General features: G+C 40.1%; 1 protein-coding gene across 2 annotated transcripts; it reads right to left on the bottom strand.

Moving 5' to 3' along the window:
- Window positions 1-717: 717 nt before the first annotated feature.
- ace (angiotensin I converting enzyme (peptidyl-dipeptidase A) 1) lies at window positions 718-16622 on the bottom strand. 2 transcript variants are annotated; one of them, XM_085284091.1, is made up of 26 exons: window positions 16277-16622; window positions 15942-16177; window positions 12577-12747; window positions 12400-12487; window positions 11437-11580; window positions 11123-11314; window positions 10640-10737; window positions 10311-10480; window positions 10002-10225; window positions 9581-9725; window positions 9213-9311; window positions 8097-8219; window positions 7791-7996; window positions 7518-7654; window positions 7035-7193; window positions 6572-6659; window positions 6264-6407; window positions 4766-4957; window positions 4264-4361; window positions 3966-4138; window positions 3126-3349; window positions 2890-3034; window positions 2691-2789; window positions 2366-2488; window positions 2022-2206; window positions 718-1300 (listed from the first exon to the last, which is right to left on the bottom strand). In XM_085284091.1, exons 1-26 carry the CDS (start codon window positions 16299-16301, stop codon window positions 1098-1100), a joined length of 3891 nt encoding a protein of 1296 aa, XP_085140217.1. In that variant the 5' UTR covers window positions 16302-16622; the 3' UTR covers window positions 718-1097. The 2 variants fall into 2 exon arrangements, with proteins under 2 accessions (XP_085140217.1, XP_085140218.1); XM_085284092.1 differs by having other exon boundaries at window positions 15942-16621.
- Between the last annotated feature and the right edge of the window lie 5385 nt (window positions 16623-22007).

Here is a 22007-nt window from a genome sequence, read left to right on the forward strand (position 1 = left end):
AATGCATAAACAGCCCCAGCGGATGCACTGTAATTTCCTGCATTGAATTCCACAGCAGTGTACGCCGAAAGCAGGTTTGTAACAAGTTGAAAAGCAATAGCTGTGTGTTGATTTAGTCAGGGAGTATTATTTATTACATCATCTTAGGCTAATACATTAACATACATATCTAAAGAATGTCATACAGGGAGTCACAACACTGGATTAGTTTAGTAGGATGATGTCTTTGTGGAGACTTTACGATCCAGTATACATAGGTACGTATAAATTGTATATAGTAACAAGTTGCGTTAAATTGACTGTTTTAATGAATTTGTTTTCTCACTGTCACTGAGCTTTGTATTTTTAAAAGACAGTAAGCCTTCTCTTGGATTGTTTCTAGGCCTCTGTGGCCCCCGTTAAGGTAAACCTGTAATGATAGACTGCTGTTATAAGCCTGTTATTAAACAGTCTCTGATGAGACTAAGTGTTGCTTTACTGCTCCAGTCTGTGTTACCTGAGAGCCTGCAGGTACTGTGTTCTGTTGTGCAACTGTAGCCAGGTTGTATTGACTCTGTGAGTAAAGAGGGAAGGGCTGAAAACAGTGCACAAGCTCTTTTTTTTTTTTCATCGTGTGGTGTTGCCTTTTTTATGTTACTGTGCATTTTTTTTATTGTAATGAAATTGTTTTTAATAACTTTTGTAATTCATTCATGTCACGTCTCCAGAGGCAGAATAAATATTTAATGTCTTTATTGTAGAAATGCTGAGGATTCAACTTATTAGAAAAAAATCTAATATTCAGAAACACTTACACAATGAATGACTTTACAAATTTTCATTTTTTCATTTTAAAACTCTTCCTTCTTTAACATCAAAGCTTACAAATAAATTACAAAAACAAATTGCATGTGTTCTTTTGCATAGGCAAGTAAGGAATTTTGTGTTTTTGTGTATACAATAAATATGCAAAACTTGGTAGGCAGACAAAACATGAGGAGCAAATTTGTTCAGATGTTGTGCAGTACACAAAAAACACTGATGTTCACATTGAGGTTGGTATTGTGCCAGCTACAGTAAGTCAGGCTTCACTCTCGTCGTTCAGTCTTCAAACATGGCTAATCTTTTTGCTTCAGCTCCATAGTAGACAAGGACTTTTCAGGCTTTCTTGCCTTCCTGTACATGTAGGCCATAAGGATGGTGACCACCAATAGCAGCATGCCGAGGGCCAACAGGATCCACTGGCCGACTGTGGCAGCCGACCTGTTCACATTTAAACCCAGGAAATCCACTGTTTTAGCTTCACCTGTTGGAGATTCACCTGTTGGGGATACAAACATGTTTAAATGGTTGTTTTTCACTCAGCAATTAAAACATAAAGGGTACGTGTGCAGTTATTTTCAAATGGCTTCTTCTTGTGCTTATTTTGGAAAGCAATGGGGAAGAAACGTTTCCATCTACAGAGATCAGTAAAAGCTGCTTCAACAAGAGGCCCAGCAGTAGCTAGGTATTTACAAGAGCTATTCCTCTTCATACCAAGAGGTGGCGCAGGTTGATATGTCTTAATTAGAAAACTGCTGTTGTTCTGTGAGTAACAATGCACATGTGTAACAACATTTCTGTGTCGGTACTAGTTTCAGATAATAATAATGAAAGATAATAATGAAATTAATACTTTTAAAAAGCATTAAAAATCATTTCCATACTAATTAATTTAGTTTTGCATCTAGTTATTGGTTTCATAATTTAATCTCTCCAATAAGAGATGCGTTCACTTTTCTCCACTATCCCTACCAGGGCCTTTCTTTCACTTTCTTAGTAATGTTTTTATCAATTCAGTCAGAGTGTGTGCATTGTAAAACAAAATGAGTAGGAGATTCATTTCAGCTGCAGCAGAGGAGAAACACACACACACAAAGAATTCCCATGTGTGTTTCTTTTTTTTTCAGAGTAGGTGTTCAGAAACGTTTGGCCTTGACTATGGAAAACTTATTAGCAAAGTTTTGATGAGTGAATACATGTATGTGTTTCTGTTAACATACTAAAAGGCTTCCAGTCGTAATCTGGCCACCCGCGAACATCATTGTTCTTGCTGTTCTCCTTCTCAAGCCATTCAATGAGAGGTTGGAAGTACTCCATGAGTGGCTGGGCACTCATTTTGGACTCGCCAGTGATCATAGCCATAGCCTCAGGCCAGGGCTTGCTGAAGCCCAGCTTCATTACATCACTGAAAACAGCAATAGAAAGGTTAGAGAGAAGGTCAGAGAAGACTAGGATAACTAATAAGGATGTCTCGGATAAACAATTAAACTGCCAGTGCTGAAAACAAAAAAATAGCATACATATGAGCATCTCCACTTGCGTGTGTGTAAGTGTGCGTACTAACCCTAAGAGCTTTCCAGCTTCTTTGGATTGGTAGATGTCACAAGTGTATAAAGGTCCATTATGCTTGGCAGCATTACACAGAGCTTTGTGGAACTGAAACTGGATGACGAAGCTGACAAAATACCTGATTGAAGATGATAAAAAAAAAGTAGGGTCAGCACTATGCTCAGTGTACAGTTGTGCTACTGCACAATAGTAAGATCATGTTGTGTTCCACAGCATATTTATCTTATCAATCATGATGAGGTGATGAGTATGGAATCATTTATCACTTATCGGTGATAAAATATCACATGCGTTTGTTCTTGAGAATCAGAAAGCCTTACCTGACGTAGGGAACGTTAGCTGGGATGTGGAACTTTGCACCTGGGTCAAAGTCCTCCTCAGTGCGTGTTACAGGTGGGCACAATCCCTGGTACTTCAATCTGCAATACAAAGAAAAGAGGCATGCATGCTTGTTATAATTCCTTAGTGAATCATCATCTATGAATGCAATAAATGCAATTTCTGTGATATAAACTTTACCTGAGGTTCCACCATTCTTTATTGTACTCGGTGTGTGGGATGCGTCCATCAAACACCTTCCACCTCCATTGGTCCATCAGGTAGCCGAAAGGTAGGAAGGCAATCTTGTCAAGTGCAATGCTCATCAGGAAGTTGATGTCACTCTCTAAATGAGGTGTTTATCAATGCCAAAATCATATGCTGTAATACAGCAACATGCATTCAAAGATTTTGCTTTTGTTGCAAACATCACTCACCATAGTTGTTCTCAACCTTGTCCAGGAGGCCGATGCTCTGCAGATGTTTGGGTGTCGACACAGACAAGGCAAGTACATCTCCAATGGCCTCATGAAAGCCGGGGTTGGCTCCGTCACGGAAGGACACGGGCTGGTTTTTGTACTGCAGGAAATACTGAATGTGGCCCATCTCGTGGTGCACGGTGATCAGGTCATCCATTGTGACAACAGTGCACTGTTTGATCCTGGAGAAGCAACCAAAGAAATCATTAGAGCAAATTATGAAAATGTTTCAAAGACAAACTCATGACTCCACCTCACACAAATAATACTAATAATAGACATAGTAAACATATATAGTTTATATGTTCTGCTAAAACAATATCCAAAGTAATACAAAAATACCCTTTTACTTAGCCATGCCTATCTTTGCCTTCTCAGAGCCAATAGTTTTTCTTTGAGGACAAACTGTGGCAGCCCAACAGGAAGGAGACATATAATATAATCTCCAACAGTTTGGAAATTATATTAGAAATGATCAAGGGTTGGAGAAGATTTGAGGTGGATGCCACAGTGGAGCAGCATGTTAGGGCAGTTGCTGATTCTAAACCAACCATATTAGTGAACAGAAAGCAAATGAGGCTCTTACATTAGCTGAACATGCGTGAAAAAAAGAAGACTATAAAAGTTTTTCGTACATGCCATCCCATTTCATTATCAGGCTTCTTCAGGGAGTGCCTTTGTTAAGTATCATATAAAGATTCTGAGATTTTACTGATATTCTGTAAGATTTTGGTAAGGCTTCCAGGCTGCTACGTGTCTCTTGATTCTAGCTTGAAGGGGAAAAAGGTTAGGCTCAACCTGAAGTCTTTTCGGTTATAGAAGTCCCACGCAGAGGCGTGGCACACCACCTGGCGTCCATCAGACGGCTTCTCCAGCATAGATTTGTTCCAGAATTCCGGCGGCATTGGCTCCAAACCAAGTGAGGTGAAAAATTTGTCAGATTCCTGAAACATTCTGATGGCATCCCATCCCTGAGTGAGAGAAATGAGAAAGACTGTAAGAAAAGATGCTTGCATATGTTTTCTGCATGCTTCCTTGGATTTGGAAGTGTGCAGTAATGGCTTTAAAGCAACGGCTGGTTCATGCATCGATTCACCTGCTGCACCATGGCTGGGGTGGCGTCAACCTGTGTAGCGTCTGGGTAGGGTATGACCAAATCCATTGTGCCAGACCACGTCTGTGCCCACATGTTGCCTGAAAAAGAGAAAAAACAGTACTCATGTTCCATATTTTTAGTCTTAAGAAGTCAGGTAGAAGGTCATCGGCTGTGCCAGTGTTTAACCAAGTGGGATTTAGGACTGTGAGTCGCTCCAATCCCTGACCATGTGGAACTGTCACACACAATCTCACGCTTGATGCCCCTGAAAGCAAATTAAATCTTGGCTAAATCCAAACGCTTCTACAGTCAACGACAGAATATGAAGGGGCTACTCTCAGACATAAAAGGAGAGTTGTGTCTATAGTGTTAGAATACTTGGGATTCCAAAGTGAAACGCTGGCTGAAAAGTGGTTCTGTCCTGTGACCTTGCTATCATCAAAAAAACTAAATATCTGAAGTCCACATAGAGCCTCGAGTGCAGTCAAATCGCATTACTTACCAAGTAAATGAGCAGGAATAGGCCCCTTTAGGTTGATATAGTTGGAGCCATACTTATTGTATAGACCCCTTCGAACATAAGCATGCAAGTTTAGATAGAGTGGCTCCAGCTCCTTCCACAGAGTCTCCAGATCTTCTTCAAAGGTAGGCGTTTCATACAGGGAACGCCAGAAAGCTCCATTATCAGAGTGACCTACAGAGAATGCCAGAGAGAAACACCTTAATACTAATCAGAGGAATACTTTAAACATCATCATGTAAAGTGTTTTGATTTGGAGAAGTGATTTATTTCATATTACTGGGGTGTCAGAAAAAGGCTGCTGTTTATTTGAGAGTAAAACATTCACCTAGCATGTTGCATAATCCAACAATTTTTAGTAAATAATTAACAGTATATATAGTTCAAATCTGCTGACTGTATAGCAGATATCTTTTTATTAGGTCTTCATTTCCTAAACACTGACAAGTAATGTGTAATCTTAAACTCTATATAAGATAAAGTGTGTTTTTATTACTATATAACGTCAGCCGCCTGGTGTGATAATACATTCTGCTGTGTCACTGCAAAATGGAAAAATCTCTTTGATAAAATACCTGACAGGACAATATTTTAAAAGACAAATTGTTTAAAATTTTAAAACTTTTAGGTAAAGAAAAAGAAAAACCTTGGGTGTGATGAAGCTTAGGACTCTGGCTGAGGATAAGTGCTGTGGAGCAAATGATTTAACTCCTGGTCTTGATAAAATGTGAATCTGTGTGCGACAGTTTACTGCAAATCCTTATATGTCCTCATTGTTTAGATATACCATCAGCCAAATACCCTGTGTGTACACACAGCTCTGTCACTTTGGAGATACTGTATATGTACACACACACTTTGTTAGACACACTTGTTCAGCTGCTCATTAATGCAAGCGCTTAATCACATCAGCCAGTCATATTAGATTAGATTAGATTAGATAGAACTTTATTAATCCCTCGGGTGGGTTCCTCTGGGAAATATGGCAGCAGTTCATAAAGACATGATCAAGACGGCCTGTTTAAGTTTAAACTGAGCATCTAAATGAAGAAGAGAGGTGATATGAGTGAGTTTTCAATGTTGTAGTATTTATGAAACTGCTGACCTACTGGATATTTCCCACACAACCATCTCTGAGTTTTATAGAGAATAAAAGCAGCAGTTCTCTGGGTGAAATGCCTCTCTGAGGAATGTTTCTAGCACTTTGTTGAATCTCTGCCGAGGAGGCAGCTCTGAATGCAAAAGGGGGTTGAACTCGGAACCTAACAAAGTATCTGGTGAGTATAAATATGATGGACTGACTAAAGCAGTTCCTTGACTCCACTTATTTATATTAACCACACTTTGACTGCCATGCATCTGAAAAAAATCTGTTCTATAACTGCTGTCTTCATCAAGGCCAAACTTTTGAAATTTTTCCAGCAGGACAGATTAATGAAGAATCTCACAGTAGGAGTAAAATTACATTTAAATGTCATACCATTTAGTGTGGCAGCTTTGTTGGCCAGTTCAACATATCTCTTATAATCCTGACGGAGTACTTTGCCAGCAGCATCTCGCCATCCTTTCCAGGCAAATAGCAGCTCATCGTAATCCCTGGACTCTGCCATGATCTTCTGGAGATCTGAAACAGATTTTAAAATATTTCATCATGCAAACTTTGCTCACTGTATACTCTCTAAGGCAGTGTGATAATAATTGTACTATTTAGCCTTATCACGTGTATCAGCTACCAAAAGCCATTATTTATCTGGAAGTCAATCTGCAGCATTTTTTCCATAGTCATACCTGGATCCAGAGGGAGGCATTCATTATTCTCTCTGCAGACCTCAGCCACGCTGTACTTGGTCTCCATGTTGGACAGGAGTGTATTGTACTAAAAAGGTAAAAAAAAAAAAACTACTTTTGATCCAAGTGAAATTATTAGCAGGTTGTGACATTTATTAAATGTATCTGACAGATTTCTACAGCTGCTCTGGAGCCAAGACCTCATCAGATAAATGCATTTCTTTTAGAATAGAGTAGGGTTATTTGCACCTTCCTAAAACAATGCCAACATATTCACATTGGTGCAAGTGGGGTCAAAACAAAGAGACATTCCTTTAAATATATTTCATGTATAGTCTCTGATTGCGGTAGCTTATATTCTCCCTCCCTTTTGCATGTCCATCGTTGTTGAGGAACACTTAGAGGTGTTTTAAACATCAAGCAAGCAGCTCTGAATACTCTCACACAGGAATTTCCTTCACACCTCTTCCAGTTCTGCAGAGGGGAGCGCAGCCCTCTCGATGTCACTGAGTTTTTTAATGATGCGTTTGACCGAGCCATCTTGGAAGTCAGTGGTGTCGTATTGACGGGCCTGCAGTCCATACTTCAAGGTGTGTGCTGACATCTCCAGGTTCTTTTCAAGCTAAGGAAGAATAATGAATAGCATTTATTTTATATTAAACAATTTTCATTATATGCCAATGAAAGCAGGATGGATGGATGGATGGATGGATGGATGGATGGATGGATGGATGGATGGACAGATGGATGGATGGACCAGTGTGTAGGTAATTAGAATCATGCACACATGCATTTATTAGTGACACATTAACTCAATCAGTTATTGATTCATTGACACAGTTTGATCAAGAAAATTCATTTTATTGATTCAGCAAAACTGAGCAGAGCTGGTGCTTGAGCATGGTTAAGGTAATCTCCTTTGAGCTGGTTGGTCAGTGGGCCTCACCATTGCCTGCTTATTGGCTTCATTGATGTCGGTGTTGTACTTCCAGGAGGCCTCAGTGTATGCATTCCATACCACCTCAGCTGTACTGTTGTACTCTTCCAGAAGCTTCTGCGCATCAAGCTCATCTGTGTTCTTGTCTGTGTAAACAGGAAAAAAGAAAGTCAGTTAAAAATAAGTCACCGAACTAATGTTTCATATGTTTCTAATGCTGCCACTTGTGATGACATTTATAAGATGTAAATAATCTTTGTTGTGCTCAATCCGGTAACTTACCGATATCTTCTGGGTAGCCTTCAGGCATAGGTGGGACCCAGTTGAAGTCTGGCCATCCCAACGTCTCATTCACATTTTGCTTGTTCAACCACTCAATAATTGGCTCAAAGTACTTCATGAGTGAGCTGGCATTTAATTTATTAGTGCCTATAGCATCCTGGAGCACAACTGGCCAGCTTTCAGATGAGCCGGCCTGAAGGACTTTCCTGGAGGGATAAGAGTGAAATTGCATTGCATCTTTATTTTTTCCTTCATAAGCCATTAATTATAATCCTGGTATTTAACTTGAAGGTATAATCAGCTCACTTTAAAATGGCTCCCGCCTCCGCAGACCGGTAGATGTCACATGTGTGCAAGGGACCTGTGTGCTTGGCTGCTTCGCAAAGTTTTTCATGAAACTGGAACTGAAGGATGAAACTGACAAAATATCTGCAGGGGGGAAAAGAAAAGCTTTAACTTTTGCAAATGAAGGTCGTATACCAAACAAGGTAAAAGAAAAAAAAATTAAATGACAGAAAATAATGACTATTTAGAGGATACGAATTATGTAAATTATGTGTTTGAGGCCACACATATGAAAGCTCTGCAATCTTTTTCTGTTAAAGTAACTGTGTCTGTGATTTTTATTTCCATCTCCTAAATGAAACCAGATGGAGTCAGAGGATTTTCTCATACCACCCCAGCTTCTGCTACATTTCCTGCTATTGTAGGCCCGTAGTATTGTTTTAAAACCGCAAGAAAGTGCCGCACACAATACCATACTTTCAGCTTGTCAGGCATTGTTGCATGTTCACTGCCTTTACTTCAGCCACAGAGTTGCCCTTCACACAATACCTATTATTAAGGCACTAATACAGTACTGTGCAAAGTCTGCACACATGGAAATGCAGCACACAAGGCAAAAACATAGTTTGTGTGATTCGAACAATGAAAGTCAATATTTAATATGATCGTCTTTATTCTTCAACACAGCCTGAACACAGAAGTCTTCTATAGTTCTCCAAACTTCTTCTTGAGAGACATTCAAAGCTCCTTTTTGGATGTTGGCCGCCTTTTGTTCTGTTCTCTGTATAGATGATCCTACTCTGCTTCAATAATGTTCATGTCCGGACTCTGGGGAGGCCGATCCATGACTGATCTTGTTCCATGTTGTGGTTTTTTTCTATCCCGGTACACTTTTAATGTACTGGCAGTGTGTTTGGGATCACTGTCATGCTGAAAATGTAAGTCATTGCAAATCTATAACATAATATTACACGGTGGATTAAAGATTTCATAATTCCAATAATACTGACAAGATCTCCTTGTCAGACTGGCTGAAATCCAGCCCCAAACCATGACAGAGCCTCTATCGTGCTTTACAGATGGCTGTCCTGAAAATATCAATAATCCAATCAATCGTCTCCATCACAGGATGCTTACCTGATGTACGGCGTGTTCCCAGGGATGTGGTATTTTGCCCCAGCATCAAAGTGCTCCTCTGTACGCCTGGTGGGTGGGCAGATGCCTTGATATTTTGTTCTGTTAAAAGAAATAAGAGACAGGTTAATCCAGCAAGACCCCTGCTCTAATAATTACCAGTTTGTCACATGTCAGTCATTGTAATTGGCAATCGTTTCCCTCCAAGATGAATAAAGCACTAACTTTCTTGAGTCTATGCTGGTTGCCTAGCACCCAAAGATGCCTTTTGTTACTCGACTATAGGCTTATCAAGAAAACCATTCTGTCCAAACATATTTCACAAGCAATTCTTTTAACTTGTACAACAGTTTCTATGCATAACCTCCTACCTGAGATACCACCAGTCAGCATTGTAACGCTCCGGAGGGGTCTTTCCACTAAAGACATCCCATCTCCAGAGGTCAATAAGGTAGCCAAAGGGAAGGAAGGCTATCTTCTCCAGAGCCATTTTTAGCAGGTAGTTGGTGTCAGTTTCTAGAGAAACACAAAGCGTCATTTAGTAAAACCAGACAAACAAACAAACAAATAGGATAAGAAAGATATTGATATAAGAATTCATCTCAGTTGTCTGAGTGTATAAAAATCGGGATTTTATTACACTTCTGGTATTGGAGTCTTGGGGATAAATTACACAGTGTTGCAGTGTTGCTTCTAAAAGATGCCCTTATACGGAAGCCTTATGGTACTGAAGCCCACCAGAAGGGATGTTGGTGGTATGGAAAGGTTTTATTTCTGTGTTCATGCTATTACCGATGTCAGATGTCACAGATTCCAGAAGATTAATGGTTTCCAGATGCTTGGGCGTAGAAACCGAAAGGGACAAAACATCACCGATAGCCTCGTGAAAACCAGGGTTGGCTCCACTGCGGAAGCCCATAGGCTTGTCCTTGTACTGCAGGTAATACTGAATATGTCCCATCTCATGGTGTACAGTGAAGAGCTGTTCCATCGTGACTGTGGTGCACTGCTTAATTCTTAAATAGGGAATGCAATGTGAATAGAATTTTATGTTTTATTAGCAATGAAAAATATGTGAAGCACAACTAAAATTCATTTTACCTGAAGTCCTTGCGATTGTAAAAGTCCCAGGCAGACGCGTGGCACACCACCTCTCGACCCTGAGGCTTAACCAGCATGGATCCCTCCCAGAACTCCTCAGGCATCCTCTCCAAACCCAGAGAGGTGAAGAACTCCTCGGCCACACGAAACATGTGTGTGGCGTTATAGCCCTGCGAAGTGGAAACAATCAGGCTAGTCGCAATTAATGCTGTTTGACAAAATTATTTGAATTGCAGTGAAAGCTTGATGGTCTGGAAGAACCAGAGAACGTTCTTTCCCCTCCTCCTTTAACCTAATCTAGTTCCATAAAAGCTTCCCGTCCTACTTACTTGTCTGACCATTTCATCAGTCACATCAATGTTAGGTTTGTCAGGAAATGGGATCATCATATCATAAATGTTGTTCCAGGTCTGGGCCCACATATTTCCTGGGGGTGAGGAGGAAAACACACTTAAGCAACAGTTCTGACTTACTGTGTTGTGGACCACTCACAAGCACTGTAGGAAATGCCTGCTGCAGCATGTTTATGCACAGCAGTGAGATAAGAGCATTATACTACTCCCATGGTGTGCCTGCATCCTAATTCTCTGATCTTATATTGGCCATGGCATATGTGTTTACTACAGATGATTAAAAATTACTGTTTATGTTAAAGACATTAATGTTAAAAATAAATACATCGTAATAAATTACAAATTAAAGACCACCCTGCCCTTTCTCATTTTTTGCTATATTTTTTTGGCCAACCAACTCCTAAGTAATGCATGCATGTACATGTAGCTCATATTGGATGGATACTGCATGCATTTTACCTAGCAAGTGAGCAGGGATAGGTCCTTTAAGGTTGATGTATTTGGGGCCATACTGGTTGTAGAGCTGGCGGCGCACAAAGGCGTGCAGATTCAGGTAGAGCGGCTCAATGGTCTTGTAGATTTCTTCCAAGTCCTGCCTAAAAGTTTCAGTCTCATACCAAGAGCGCCAGTCATCTCCAGTGTCCTGAAATCCTGAACAGGGCAAAAATGTTAATGTGGTCATTTCTACTTCTGTGTCCTCACTCTGCTTTGCTTCTTCTTCCCTCCATTAGGAATCTCCTGCTCGATATCAACAGCTAGAAAGGAGTACTTACCATCAGCTCGCGAGGCTTTGTTGCTGAGCCCCACAAAGCTTGGATAGTACTGTTTGAGTGGCACGCCTGACGCATTGTGCCAGCCCTCCCAGGCATACAGCAGCGTCTTGTAGCTCCTGGAGTTAGCCATGATCTTTGTGAGCTCTTTAAAATAGAAATGCAAAAAGATGTGGAAAAAGTGTTACAATCAGGAAGATGCTAATCCGGTGCATTACACTCAAAAGCTTCAGGTTTTCCTGAACACATGGTGATTTGCTGGTGGTTAGATTACTGTCTGCTCGCGTTATCACAGCAGGAAGACTTGTGATAACTCAGTGTTATTTTGACAATTACTTAAACCAACAATTTTCTTCAAAATCCCAGAGAGAGGAAATGAAGGTTAGGAAAAGGTGAGGTGAGCTGCACAGAAAATGGCAGGGAAAAGCGACACCTGGAAGTTTTTGTTATGATAGAGACAGTAGTGTTTTTGTGAGTGGAATGCATCATGGAGTAACCCAAGATGGATGATTTCCAAGAATAAGAAACCAATAACAGGGACTGCACCTTAATGAACGCATTTACTTATACAAACAAAAAAATTGTAGCAGAACTGATTGGTTTTGCACTCTTGCCTCACTGTTACTTTATGAAGTTTTTGCCAGCAAAGCACAAAGGACTATTGTTCACAATTAACACTGCTGAAGTTAAAAGCTACCCATGTGTTTTTTCTCTAGATTTTCACTCAACATAACCACAGCACTTCCCCTGGAGACCTCCCTGAAGTGAATATCCCCATCCTGCTACTTTTAAAAGCTGATAAGATCTTAATCGCTTAAAAGTGTTTTCTTCCCCGGGCATCGTTGACTTGTTCATATTCTTTAACACTGCCTTGTTTCGCCTTGAACATCTTAAAAATTCTTGCATCATATCATTTGCTTGTCTTGTTTGATCTTCAAAACTGAGCATTTATTATAGTGAACTCACCAGGTTCCAGACTCCAGCTGATGTTTGGCTGTGGGTGCACCTTAGATGTCGAATAAATATTGTCCATGGTGCTCAGAATGGTGTTATACTGTAGAGAATTTTTTTTAAAAAGATACAAAAGAGTTTAGCAGTGTCACAAACATGGTTACCGACTTGTTAAATATCTGACAGACAAACCTCCTCTCTTTCTTTCGGGAGAAGGTTGGCAGCACCGAGTAGCATGATCTTTTCCATCAATTTTTTGTCTTTAGGGTCAGGAAGGGTGTCGAGAACTCCAGAAGAGAAGACCTGCTTAGCCTTGATCCCCCATGCCTCCACGAATGCCTGTTCTTCAAGAGATGCACTTACCTAAAGACAAAACAAGGTAGACGTAAATGATACGGCTACTAAATATTTTAAACAGTGCATTGATAGGTCTCTCAAGAGGTAGCAATAAATAATAATTATCAATAATGTTTATGGCATGTGTTTTTTTAAACCATGAAAAAGCCAAAGGTGCAGGATCATTCTTTTTTTTCCTTTCTTTTTTTTTGTAAATATTTGAATTATTGATATCTGTCAAGAGCATAAGTGAACACTTGAGAAAACTCAGACTTGGTGAAAGTCTCTGTTGAGCTGTACTGTAGGAACTAGCTGTTGGCACAAAGTCATACGGGGATGGACTCTTATTATCAGCTTGTTATAACACATGCCAGTTTTTTGTGAAGACTGTCATCCTCCAGAAAATGAAAGGACGGATCAGTTTTACAAGCTCCTATTATAGACCAGAGTGCACTTTCAAAGCAATGTAACTGCCAGCATCCGTGTAAAACATATCTTATGCAACGCGGGTGTCTTTCTTCATCTTGCATCATGAGTCTGCAATTCATTTTTCCGTGGACCCACACGAGAAACTGGGACTGTTGTGGAGGGCTGCACCAACTCAGTAGGACTGAGTCTGGCTTATCGGTGTGGCCCTCCATAACAGTCCCAGTTTCTCGTGTGGGTCCTCGGAAAAAAATGTATTGCCCAAGCAGCACAACTACAGTGGCATACTGAAATACGCAGTCAAACTACTGAGCCTGAACTAAAAAGTGACTCCCACATAAAATAAATAAATATTTATGTTTACAATCTATTAGAAATAAATAATTAAATGTAAAAATAAGAGCAATAGCCTACATTTAGTCTCCCTTAAAGAATCATGCAGATTTCTTGAAATTTGATGGATGGCTGAACATTGAGTTTGATGCAAGGATTTAAGCTAATCTTTATCATTTCTACTTTTTCATCTAATGTCATCATTACCAGCCTTCTGTCTTTGTCCCGTAACTGTGTAACTAGAATATGTCTTCAAGTTGCTGGTTTATTGATAGCTGTAACAATACATCTTCCCCGTGGTGGCAATAAAGAGCTCTACCTATCTACTGAGCAAGTGCTAAGTGAAATAACCCTTGTTCAAGGATAACATCTCTAAAAAGAAAAAAATGCTATAGCTACTCAAGTCCACATGCTTATCTGCTGCTCCAGTAAGTGTCAAGAGCTTCTTTTTATAGCAATCATGAAGACATAGATCATGAACAATAAGCCTCAGAAGAATGGATGCACTCAAGGCCGCTGTGCCATTCAACACTCATTTGCTCCTCTATAAACTGTGCATCTTATATGCACCTCTGATTTTTTTGGTAAAGAATTCCTTTAATGGTGTTGCAGCTTTTTATTATTTGTAGTAGGTGTAGAGAAAATCAGACTAGCTTCTATAAGTATGAAAAAGATTACAAAATAATTGCACACGCATATTGATGCAACCATTATTTGCGCCTCACACATGCTGACAGAACAGTAGCTTCTCACAAGTAATGTTTCCACTGTAAGCCTTTCTTATCTGCTTCTTTAGCAGCCTTCCCTAAAATAACAGGCTGCAGGAGAAGGAAAAAAACAAAGAAATGGTGTGGCTGAGAAGCATTAACTCTGATCTTTGTGCTCTACCTCTCAATCTCTATTTTTCGCAATCATTTTCTGTCTGTAAGCTTGCACTCAATTTCTGCTACATTTATATATTTTCTACTAGTAATAAATTAGTTTACAAATTTAAATTCAATTTTACCTTTTGGAATGAGCTGTCTCACCTATTATTAGCATTTAAACTGATTACAGAAATACAGACTTTACATTTCAATTTTTTTAAAGATATTTTTAAAACATCTGCATCTCAAAAAACACTAATGTCGAAGAAAAATGTGCACTAAGTTATGCAACATTTTCTATAATATGAACACATACAAGTAGCATTGAAAAAAAGAAGCTCTGTATGTTTGTAATGAAATGGATGCCAAAGCCTCTGATTTTGACATCTGCTGATATCTAACTTTTTTTCCTATTTGATCCTCTCCACGTACAAAAGTTTAACTTGCAATGACAATCACCTTTGCATCCATTGAAGCAACAAGTAAAGTGTGTTTATGCACATATTTGCTTTTTGTGAACGAGCAGTGTGCAAATATAACTTTTCAAAATATTTAACTGCACAAGATTCGCTGAGCAGCCCATATCGCAAAATGTCTCTGTCAAGCTGACTGGTTACCAGATTAGATGGAGTTCTATGCTCAGATTCACTTTGATCCTTCTTTAAAAAAAACTCAGAGGAGGAAAATATGCTCACGCGCAGCATGTGCGAGGCTGCTTGTCTTTCACCTTCCATCACAAAAGCAGGCTGCGGAACAAAACACATTCTGTAGATTGACCCTGTTCAAGGAGTTCAGTGTGGGACACCTGTTGTGTGTGTGTTTGTCAGGGAAGTAGTGTTCAAAGCCTAGATAGTTTACCAAATTCCTGTTTCAACAGCTGTCCAACAGGACTTGGATGTTTGACTATTTCATGGGTGTGATTTTTCCACACCGCAGCAGCTTTGTTGGTTTCTGACTCCAGTCTCACTGTACTTTTCTGCTGCCTTACTGGCTTTATCGTGTCCCTAAGCTTTTAATGCAACTGTCTCTCAAACCTGTGGTAACATGCAGTTTTAGAACAATTGCAATCTGATATTAACGTGTCGCAGCTCCCTTCTAAGAAACACATTTTGAAATTGCTTTAAAAAGGCATTTTACTGGCTGCAAATATTGCCACAACGGGCTATAAAGACTACTGGTGTGTGCAAAACTACATTTAGTAGAGAGTGCTACCATAAGGACAAAATACTTCAAGCAGAAGAATCATAAAGCAAACAGTTACTCGAGAAAAAAGGCCAACATAAGAGCAGGCGAGACCCATTAGAATTATATTTTAAAGACATTCACACCACAGGCATTCAGATCTCATTTATTTTCCAGTAAAGCGCAAGCAGAGTTGGCTGCGTTGGGAGGAAACTGAGCATGCAATGCTGGAGAGAGATGAATAGTAGTAATCTCCAAGTCAAGCAGAGCTGAGTTCCCCAGAAAACTCTGCATTTCTGGTGACAAGATGCTAGTACTGACAAGAGTGATGTACAGTGGACAATGAAACATCAGCATGAGAGCAAGAGTTGGCCACCGAGTTGTCTTGTGAGCTCGAGACTGCAGATGTCTTACCTGAAGCTTTGAGTTGTGGTCTGTTATGTTGGTGTTGTAGTTCCAGCTGGCAGAGACACTGTGGAAAAACACCTCCTCGGCGGTGCTGTTGTAGTCACTGAGGAACCTTTGTGCATCACTGATGGTGTCTGAATATTCCCCAGGCAGCCAGCTTTCTGGCAGAGCCTCAGATTGCCCAAAGACTGGCAGCAGCAGCAGTACTGACCACAGAAACCTGTCCAAACCAGTACCCATGGCTAGCCCCCACCAAGACACAGTGGAAGAAAAAGCTGTGAAGTGAAGTAGTTGAGTGGAAGGGCTAAAAATACACTTGCTTCAATGAAGTGAGAGTACACCTTCCCCCTGAAGCTGTTGTCTCATCCACTCCTTCACTCGTCCCTTCTTTGCCTCCCAGCCTGGCTGCTGGTGAAATGCACAGGAGTCAACGCAAGCTTCTTTTTAAGTGCCAGTGTAACCCAGCCCACATTTCCCTGCAGCCTTCCCTCTTACTACTTTACACCACTGAACAAAGTACCCCATACACCCCCTTCCTCTGTAATTTTCTCCCTTCCCTTGTTTCCGTTTCTGTTCACCAGCCTGAGAGGATTTGGATGGCTGGCTGATCAGAAGTTTCGGTAACAGAGCAAGATGAGATACAGACTATGACACACTGGTGCAGTGTGCCTCCCTGCTTGGCAGTGGCTCCTCACTAACCAGCAGTGGAGTGTCTGGGAGGGACTCCACATACTTTGCTCTCAGCTTCCTCCTTTAGCTCAGTCAGGAGGGGGAGTTATAAAGACAGGGCAAATGAAAGAGGGGATAAGGGAATGAAGCTGGGGGGTGGGGGGATGGCAGGACTCTGGAGAAAAGGACTGAGAGATCAGCAGAAAAAGGAAGCAAGTAACAAATAAATGGTGAGCAACTTCAGTTGAATATTGTGGTCAGTGTGCATCATGATCATTATGTTCTTGGTTCCCACACATTCATAACGCCACTGTTTAGATTACCTAGAATGAGGATGTTTACACCACTCAGGCTATGCGACACAACTGCAGTTAAGTGTACAGTCCCACTATAATGTAGCATGTAACAAGCCTTATTTCACTGGCTGTTGCACAGCAACTGTCAGAGCAATTTGTGCAAAACCATAATAGTGGAAGCTTATTCAGTAAAGGGGAAATATTCTGAGACATTTCTTTTCTCTAAAATAAGAACCATGTGCACGTGTTCCTGCCATAATTGAGTAGACAAACCAAATTCACTGAGTTTTTCTTCATCCCAAGCCAAGCTGCTACAGTATTTCACTTCCCAGTAATTCCCTGACAAAGCCATTTGAATAAAATTACAGTACACACAGCATTCAATGAGCAGAGTAATGTGAAATCATCTACAGCTTATAAATACCTAAGAAACAAGACAAAAACTATGTTTGGCATTCTTAACCCTGTTTACAGCCCAATACATACATACATGTATTTTCACTGCCTTTATTAGACCTTCAAAGTGTCATTTAATGCTGTGTGAAGAAGACGGGGTAGGATCCAACATGCAGGAGACTGACAAAAACAGGAACTCAGGAATACAAACTGACAGAACACACAGTAGAGGGATGAAGGAGATTATGACACTAGAAAGAGATTGATACAGACTATCTATATACAAAAGGGAATCGTGGCAAAGAGGAAACACCTGGGGAACACAGCTGAACATAATCTAACTGCACACACGTGACTATCAAAATAAAACAGGAAGTGACCAGCACACTGAGACTGAAACAAAGACACATGAACTTGACAGAAAAAAGCAACTACAAAGACAAAACTGACTAAACACGGGAGATAACATAGAAATGCAGATTAGGCATGGGGGGGAAACAGATGGGCAGGAAAAACTTAATAACTAACAAGATCAAAATGAAAACATAATTTAAGCAAATGTAAAATCCAAACTGAAAACTACAATGACAAAACACAGGATCATGACACAAGGCTGAAGAAGCCAAAGAGGTAATGCTGGGTGAGAGGGTGTGGAGAGGATGGGGGTATGAATCAGGTATGTTAACAGTTAACAGCTGCACGAACATAAGCCGACACTCATTAACAGTCATGTTTTCCATCACCTCATGATTAAAACCTCATAGAGCTTTGGATAGCTGTCTCTTCAGGAGTCCAATGTTCCACTTTGTTCACCATATTCTTTAACTTTCTCCAAGCACTGGTTTGCGGTTTCATTTATTGTCACCAGTTTTAGCTTTAAACTGACCTCAAATTTTAAACAAACAAAAGTAATAAACTGTTCTAACTGAATCATTTTAGCTTTGTATAAATGTTTGCATTCACTGCTCTCCAACATGGTTTCAAGCATACTGCAGTCACCCTCCTATACTGCGCAGAGTTACAGGCTTGTAGCTATGTGACTCACCGTATTGCACCAGCAGGTGCATTCATTGTGTCACCAGGTATGCACAAACAAAACAGTCCCCTTAAAAGGTCAATTATGTTGCTGTTACATTCACACTTTTATGTGACATGAAGCTACATTGAGACAGTACTGAAATATGTCAGCTGGCTTTATTGCTACCAAGCAGCAGATCATTCACCGGACTTTAGTTACACTTTAAATGAGATCTTGGAAGAAAATTAATCATAGTGTTAAAAAGGGCATGTTGCTGCTTCTTACTTTTATATCATATGTGTTGGCTACGGGGGGAAAAAATGAATGGGACGGTTTTAATCAGAGTATAGTATCAAGTCAGTTCAACTTGTGGGTTATTGATCTGGTCAGTTAAGCAGCAAGGGGGTTTTAAACTGTTTCAGTTGCTTTGGTGTAAATAAAAATTAACAACAGAGTGATAACTATGAGAAAAACCCCAAAACAGCAATGGGTCAGCATTACTACTGGTAGCATGAGGTGATACCTGGAACCCACAGAGGTTGCACAGGTAGTCCAGCCCCTCCAGGATGGCACATCAGTATGTTCCATTGCTAAAAGGTTTGTTACGTCTCCCAGCACTGCCTCAAGAGCATGGAGGAGATTCTAGGATAGCTGGACAGGCCTGAAGAAGGTCCTCAACTCATCAGCAGGATGCGTATCTGCTTCTTTGTGCAAAGAGGAACATAAATAACAGGGATTTTGTATGACACAGACAGAGCCCTTAAAAATAGCTTCCAGCAGGCCACTGATGTGAGTGTCTCTGACCAAACAATCAGAAACAGATTTTAACGTGGTCTGAGGGACCTGTGCTCACCGCTATTGGCATTTGTCATAGGAAACAGAACTGGCAGGTCCACCACTGTCACCCTGTGATTTTCACAGATGAGAGCGGGTTCACCTTGAGGACATATGACAGATGTAAAAGGCTCTGGAGAAGCTGTGGAGAACATGCTGCCTTTAACATTATCGTTCTGGGTAAATGATGGCCACCAGGTTGCACCTCAGACTGTCCAGGAGCTGGGAAGAGATCCAGTTCATATCAATATAGATATCCAATAAGATCTGATGTCTTTTCAAAGCGTTTCTTAAGCTAAGATGTAAGCATCGCTGCTGCTGATGTTGAGCCCACATGTGAATGTGCGTTAAGTTTGAAAACCTGACATTTAAGGAAGGAAATCAGATTTTTTTTTTTTGTTTGCTTGTTTTGTTTTTGATTTGTTGTTGTTGATGTTGTTGTTTTATCATATGCACTCTAGAGTCCTGTGACAAAATGAGGGATTATGTCTTTAAGCCACTTGGGTAGCACAGGTAGTGAGTGCAGTGACTAAATGGGGCCATGAAACATCTGATCTAAACCGCCTGATCTTGTATTGCAGATGGAAGGGATCGAGTGAAGAACAACATTTTCTTAAGACACTAGTTTACTGTTTTGTTTTAAATAAGGCACCTCGATCAATCATATTTTTCTATAGGTCAAGGCATCAGTTGCTTGTTTAAGAGTCATTTATGCTTGCAGCTTATACTTCTTCATACTAACCTACGGCATCATGTACTTTGATTTATAACAGCTGTTAAAGACAGTTAGCAAAGTCATTAACCTTGATTTTAACATGACTACAGTAAATTAATAGATTAGGGCTTTAAAATGTCTAATCCTTTTATGTTAAGGGGGTTGGAGGATTGGGGGGGGATATAAAATTAATGTCTCGCCAGATGGCTTTGCTGGTGGAAATTATTGCACTCCTGCTGATAACATCTTCCCTCTGAAGCAGATAACAGCTGTAATTGAGTTGATGCTGACATTTTATTTACGAGGTAAATGAACTCTTGAGCACTTTGTGTGAGCTATAACACGTTGGCTAGCTTATTATGACTTTAGCCAGTGAAGGTAATTAACATTGAAATGACAACCGCAGTGATGATCCCTGTAACAGAAAATTAAAGCCGAACCGACTGTTAAATCAGAGCCATTCTGTCTTTGGAGCTAAGTGGGCAACTGTGTGACAGCAGTTTAGGTTGTACTGTCCTGCATGTGAATCTCCATCGATCTCACTAAGGCAACTAGAAGTCATAGATATCTACCACACCACATAGCTGATATCTTGAAAGAGCTTTTAATGTTCCTGCGCTTGGACTTGCTGACCTCTTTGAAAACGTGCGCCATATGCTGAGCACGTGCAACGACCCTGAACACTTATTTACTGAACACTTCCTAGCACCGTCATACCTGATTAGATTTCCTGATGGAAATCTAATCAGGTATGACGGTGAGAGACTTTTCATGTCCTCACACGTGTTTCTGATAGCATCTTGTTGTGACACTGACTGTACTTAAGAAAACCACAATCTATATAAAGTGTAAAGAAAGCTATTGTATCCTGAAATAATGACACAGCTGTGATAAGAAAAGAAATTCATCAAACGCAAAGTTCTGAGTTTTTGTAAGCCAGTGGCTCATAGGCTAAAAACTGTTTAAGACTAGGGCAGCAGGTGCCTGAAGACTAACTGGAATTGAGTTGTCAGTTGCGCGTACCCAGAGAGACAATGAAAGAGTGTTAACTGCTGCCTTTTTTGTGTGTGTCTCTGTGTGATATGTGTCCCTTTAATGCAATCTTCCTGCACTCCCTAGAACTATAATTAAATTTGGCTTTTCGTTTAATGGAAGTCTGTGAAGTGTGGAGAAACTGTGATAGCCCAGAATATCCAATCTTCACATACAGCTATACAGGCCCGGCCCTAACCAATCTGGCGCCCTAGGCAAGATTTTAGGTGGCGCCCCCCTACATCGGCAGTGTAGTGTATGTACTCACAAGAAACCGAATAGCTTTGTCTTTGACCTTTTTTTTTTTTACTTAAAGAAAGCAAATTCACAATCAGAATAATTAACAAGATAAAAAAAGATATGAATAAATAAATGAATACAAAAAATAAAAAATGAATATATGAAATACAATAAATTTTACATACATAAACACAATAAAACGTGTCAACAAGTTGGATAAAATAAATTAAAAATACAATATAAATAAGGCAACAGGAAGACCGCTTGATGCTGCTGCATCATGGCTGGGTTGTGCTGCTGATGCTGCATCACTGGTGGGTTGTGCTGCTGAAGTGGAGGCAGCAGCGGTAGATGTGGTAGATGGCCCAGGGGTGGGATTTAGAAACTTCAACAGTGCATCTGAAGAGAGGAGTATGTGACACCACTGAGTATTAAATTCTAATAATAAAAACATATGATTCCAGGAATAAAATGAAATGATATAATATAAATGAAAAACCAAAGAGATATATGTATGATGTTAACTCTTATGCAAATTAGATTAGATTCAATTTATTGTCATCATTACAGTGAAATGCTGAATAGCAGAATGCAAAGTAACAGTATAATATCATATGAGAATGTTATGTTATGATTATCTTTGACCGAATCACAGCAGTGCTCATATTAAAAAACAGCATTCCCTCTCATGTGATATTGCTTAATTAACATTAATGATGTGCACTTTAACAACTAGGCTTACAACTATAATATATACAGGGGTGGAAAAGTGACTATTACCTGCAGGGTAAACGTTAGCTAACCAGAAGGCAATAACAATGTAAACAAAAAACACCTGCTTAAAAGATGAATACAAATGAGGAATGGTGGGA

Source organism: Mchenga conophoros, linkage group LG8 (genome assembly GCF_057382185.1).
Source record: "Mchenga conophoros isolate Kocher_MC1m ecotype Shallow Benthic linkage group LG8, M_conophoros_male_GT1.1, whole genome shotgun sequence".
Classification (NCBI taxonomy): domain Eukaryota; kingdom Metazoa; phylum Chordata; class Actinopteri; order Cichliformes; family Cichlidae; genus Mchenga; species Mchenga conophoros.

What these genes read in the sequence shown, in the direction of transcription:
- ace (XM_085284091.1), bottom strand. Translation starts at nt 16,301, where the DNA reads ATGAGACAACAGCTTCAGGGGGAAG. An exon ending in CAGCTGGAGTCTGGAACCTG is followed by an intron (nt 11,581 to 12,399) that starts GTGAGTTCACTA and finishes TCTATTTTAAAG; the next exon opens with AGCTCACAAAGATCATGGCT. An exon ending in CCTCTGCAGAACTGGAAGAG is followed by an intron (nt 6,660 to 7,034) that starts GTGTGAAGGAAA and finishes TTACCTTTTTAG; the next exon opens with TACAATACACTCCTGTCCAA.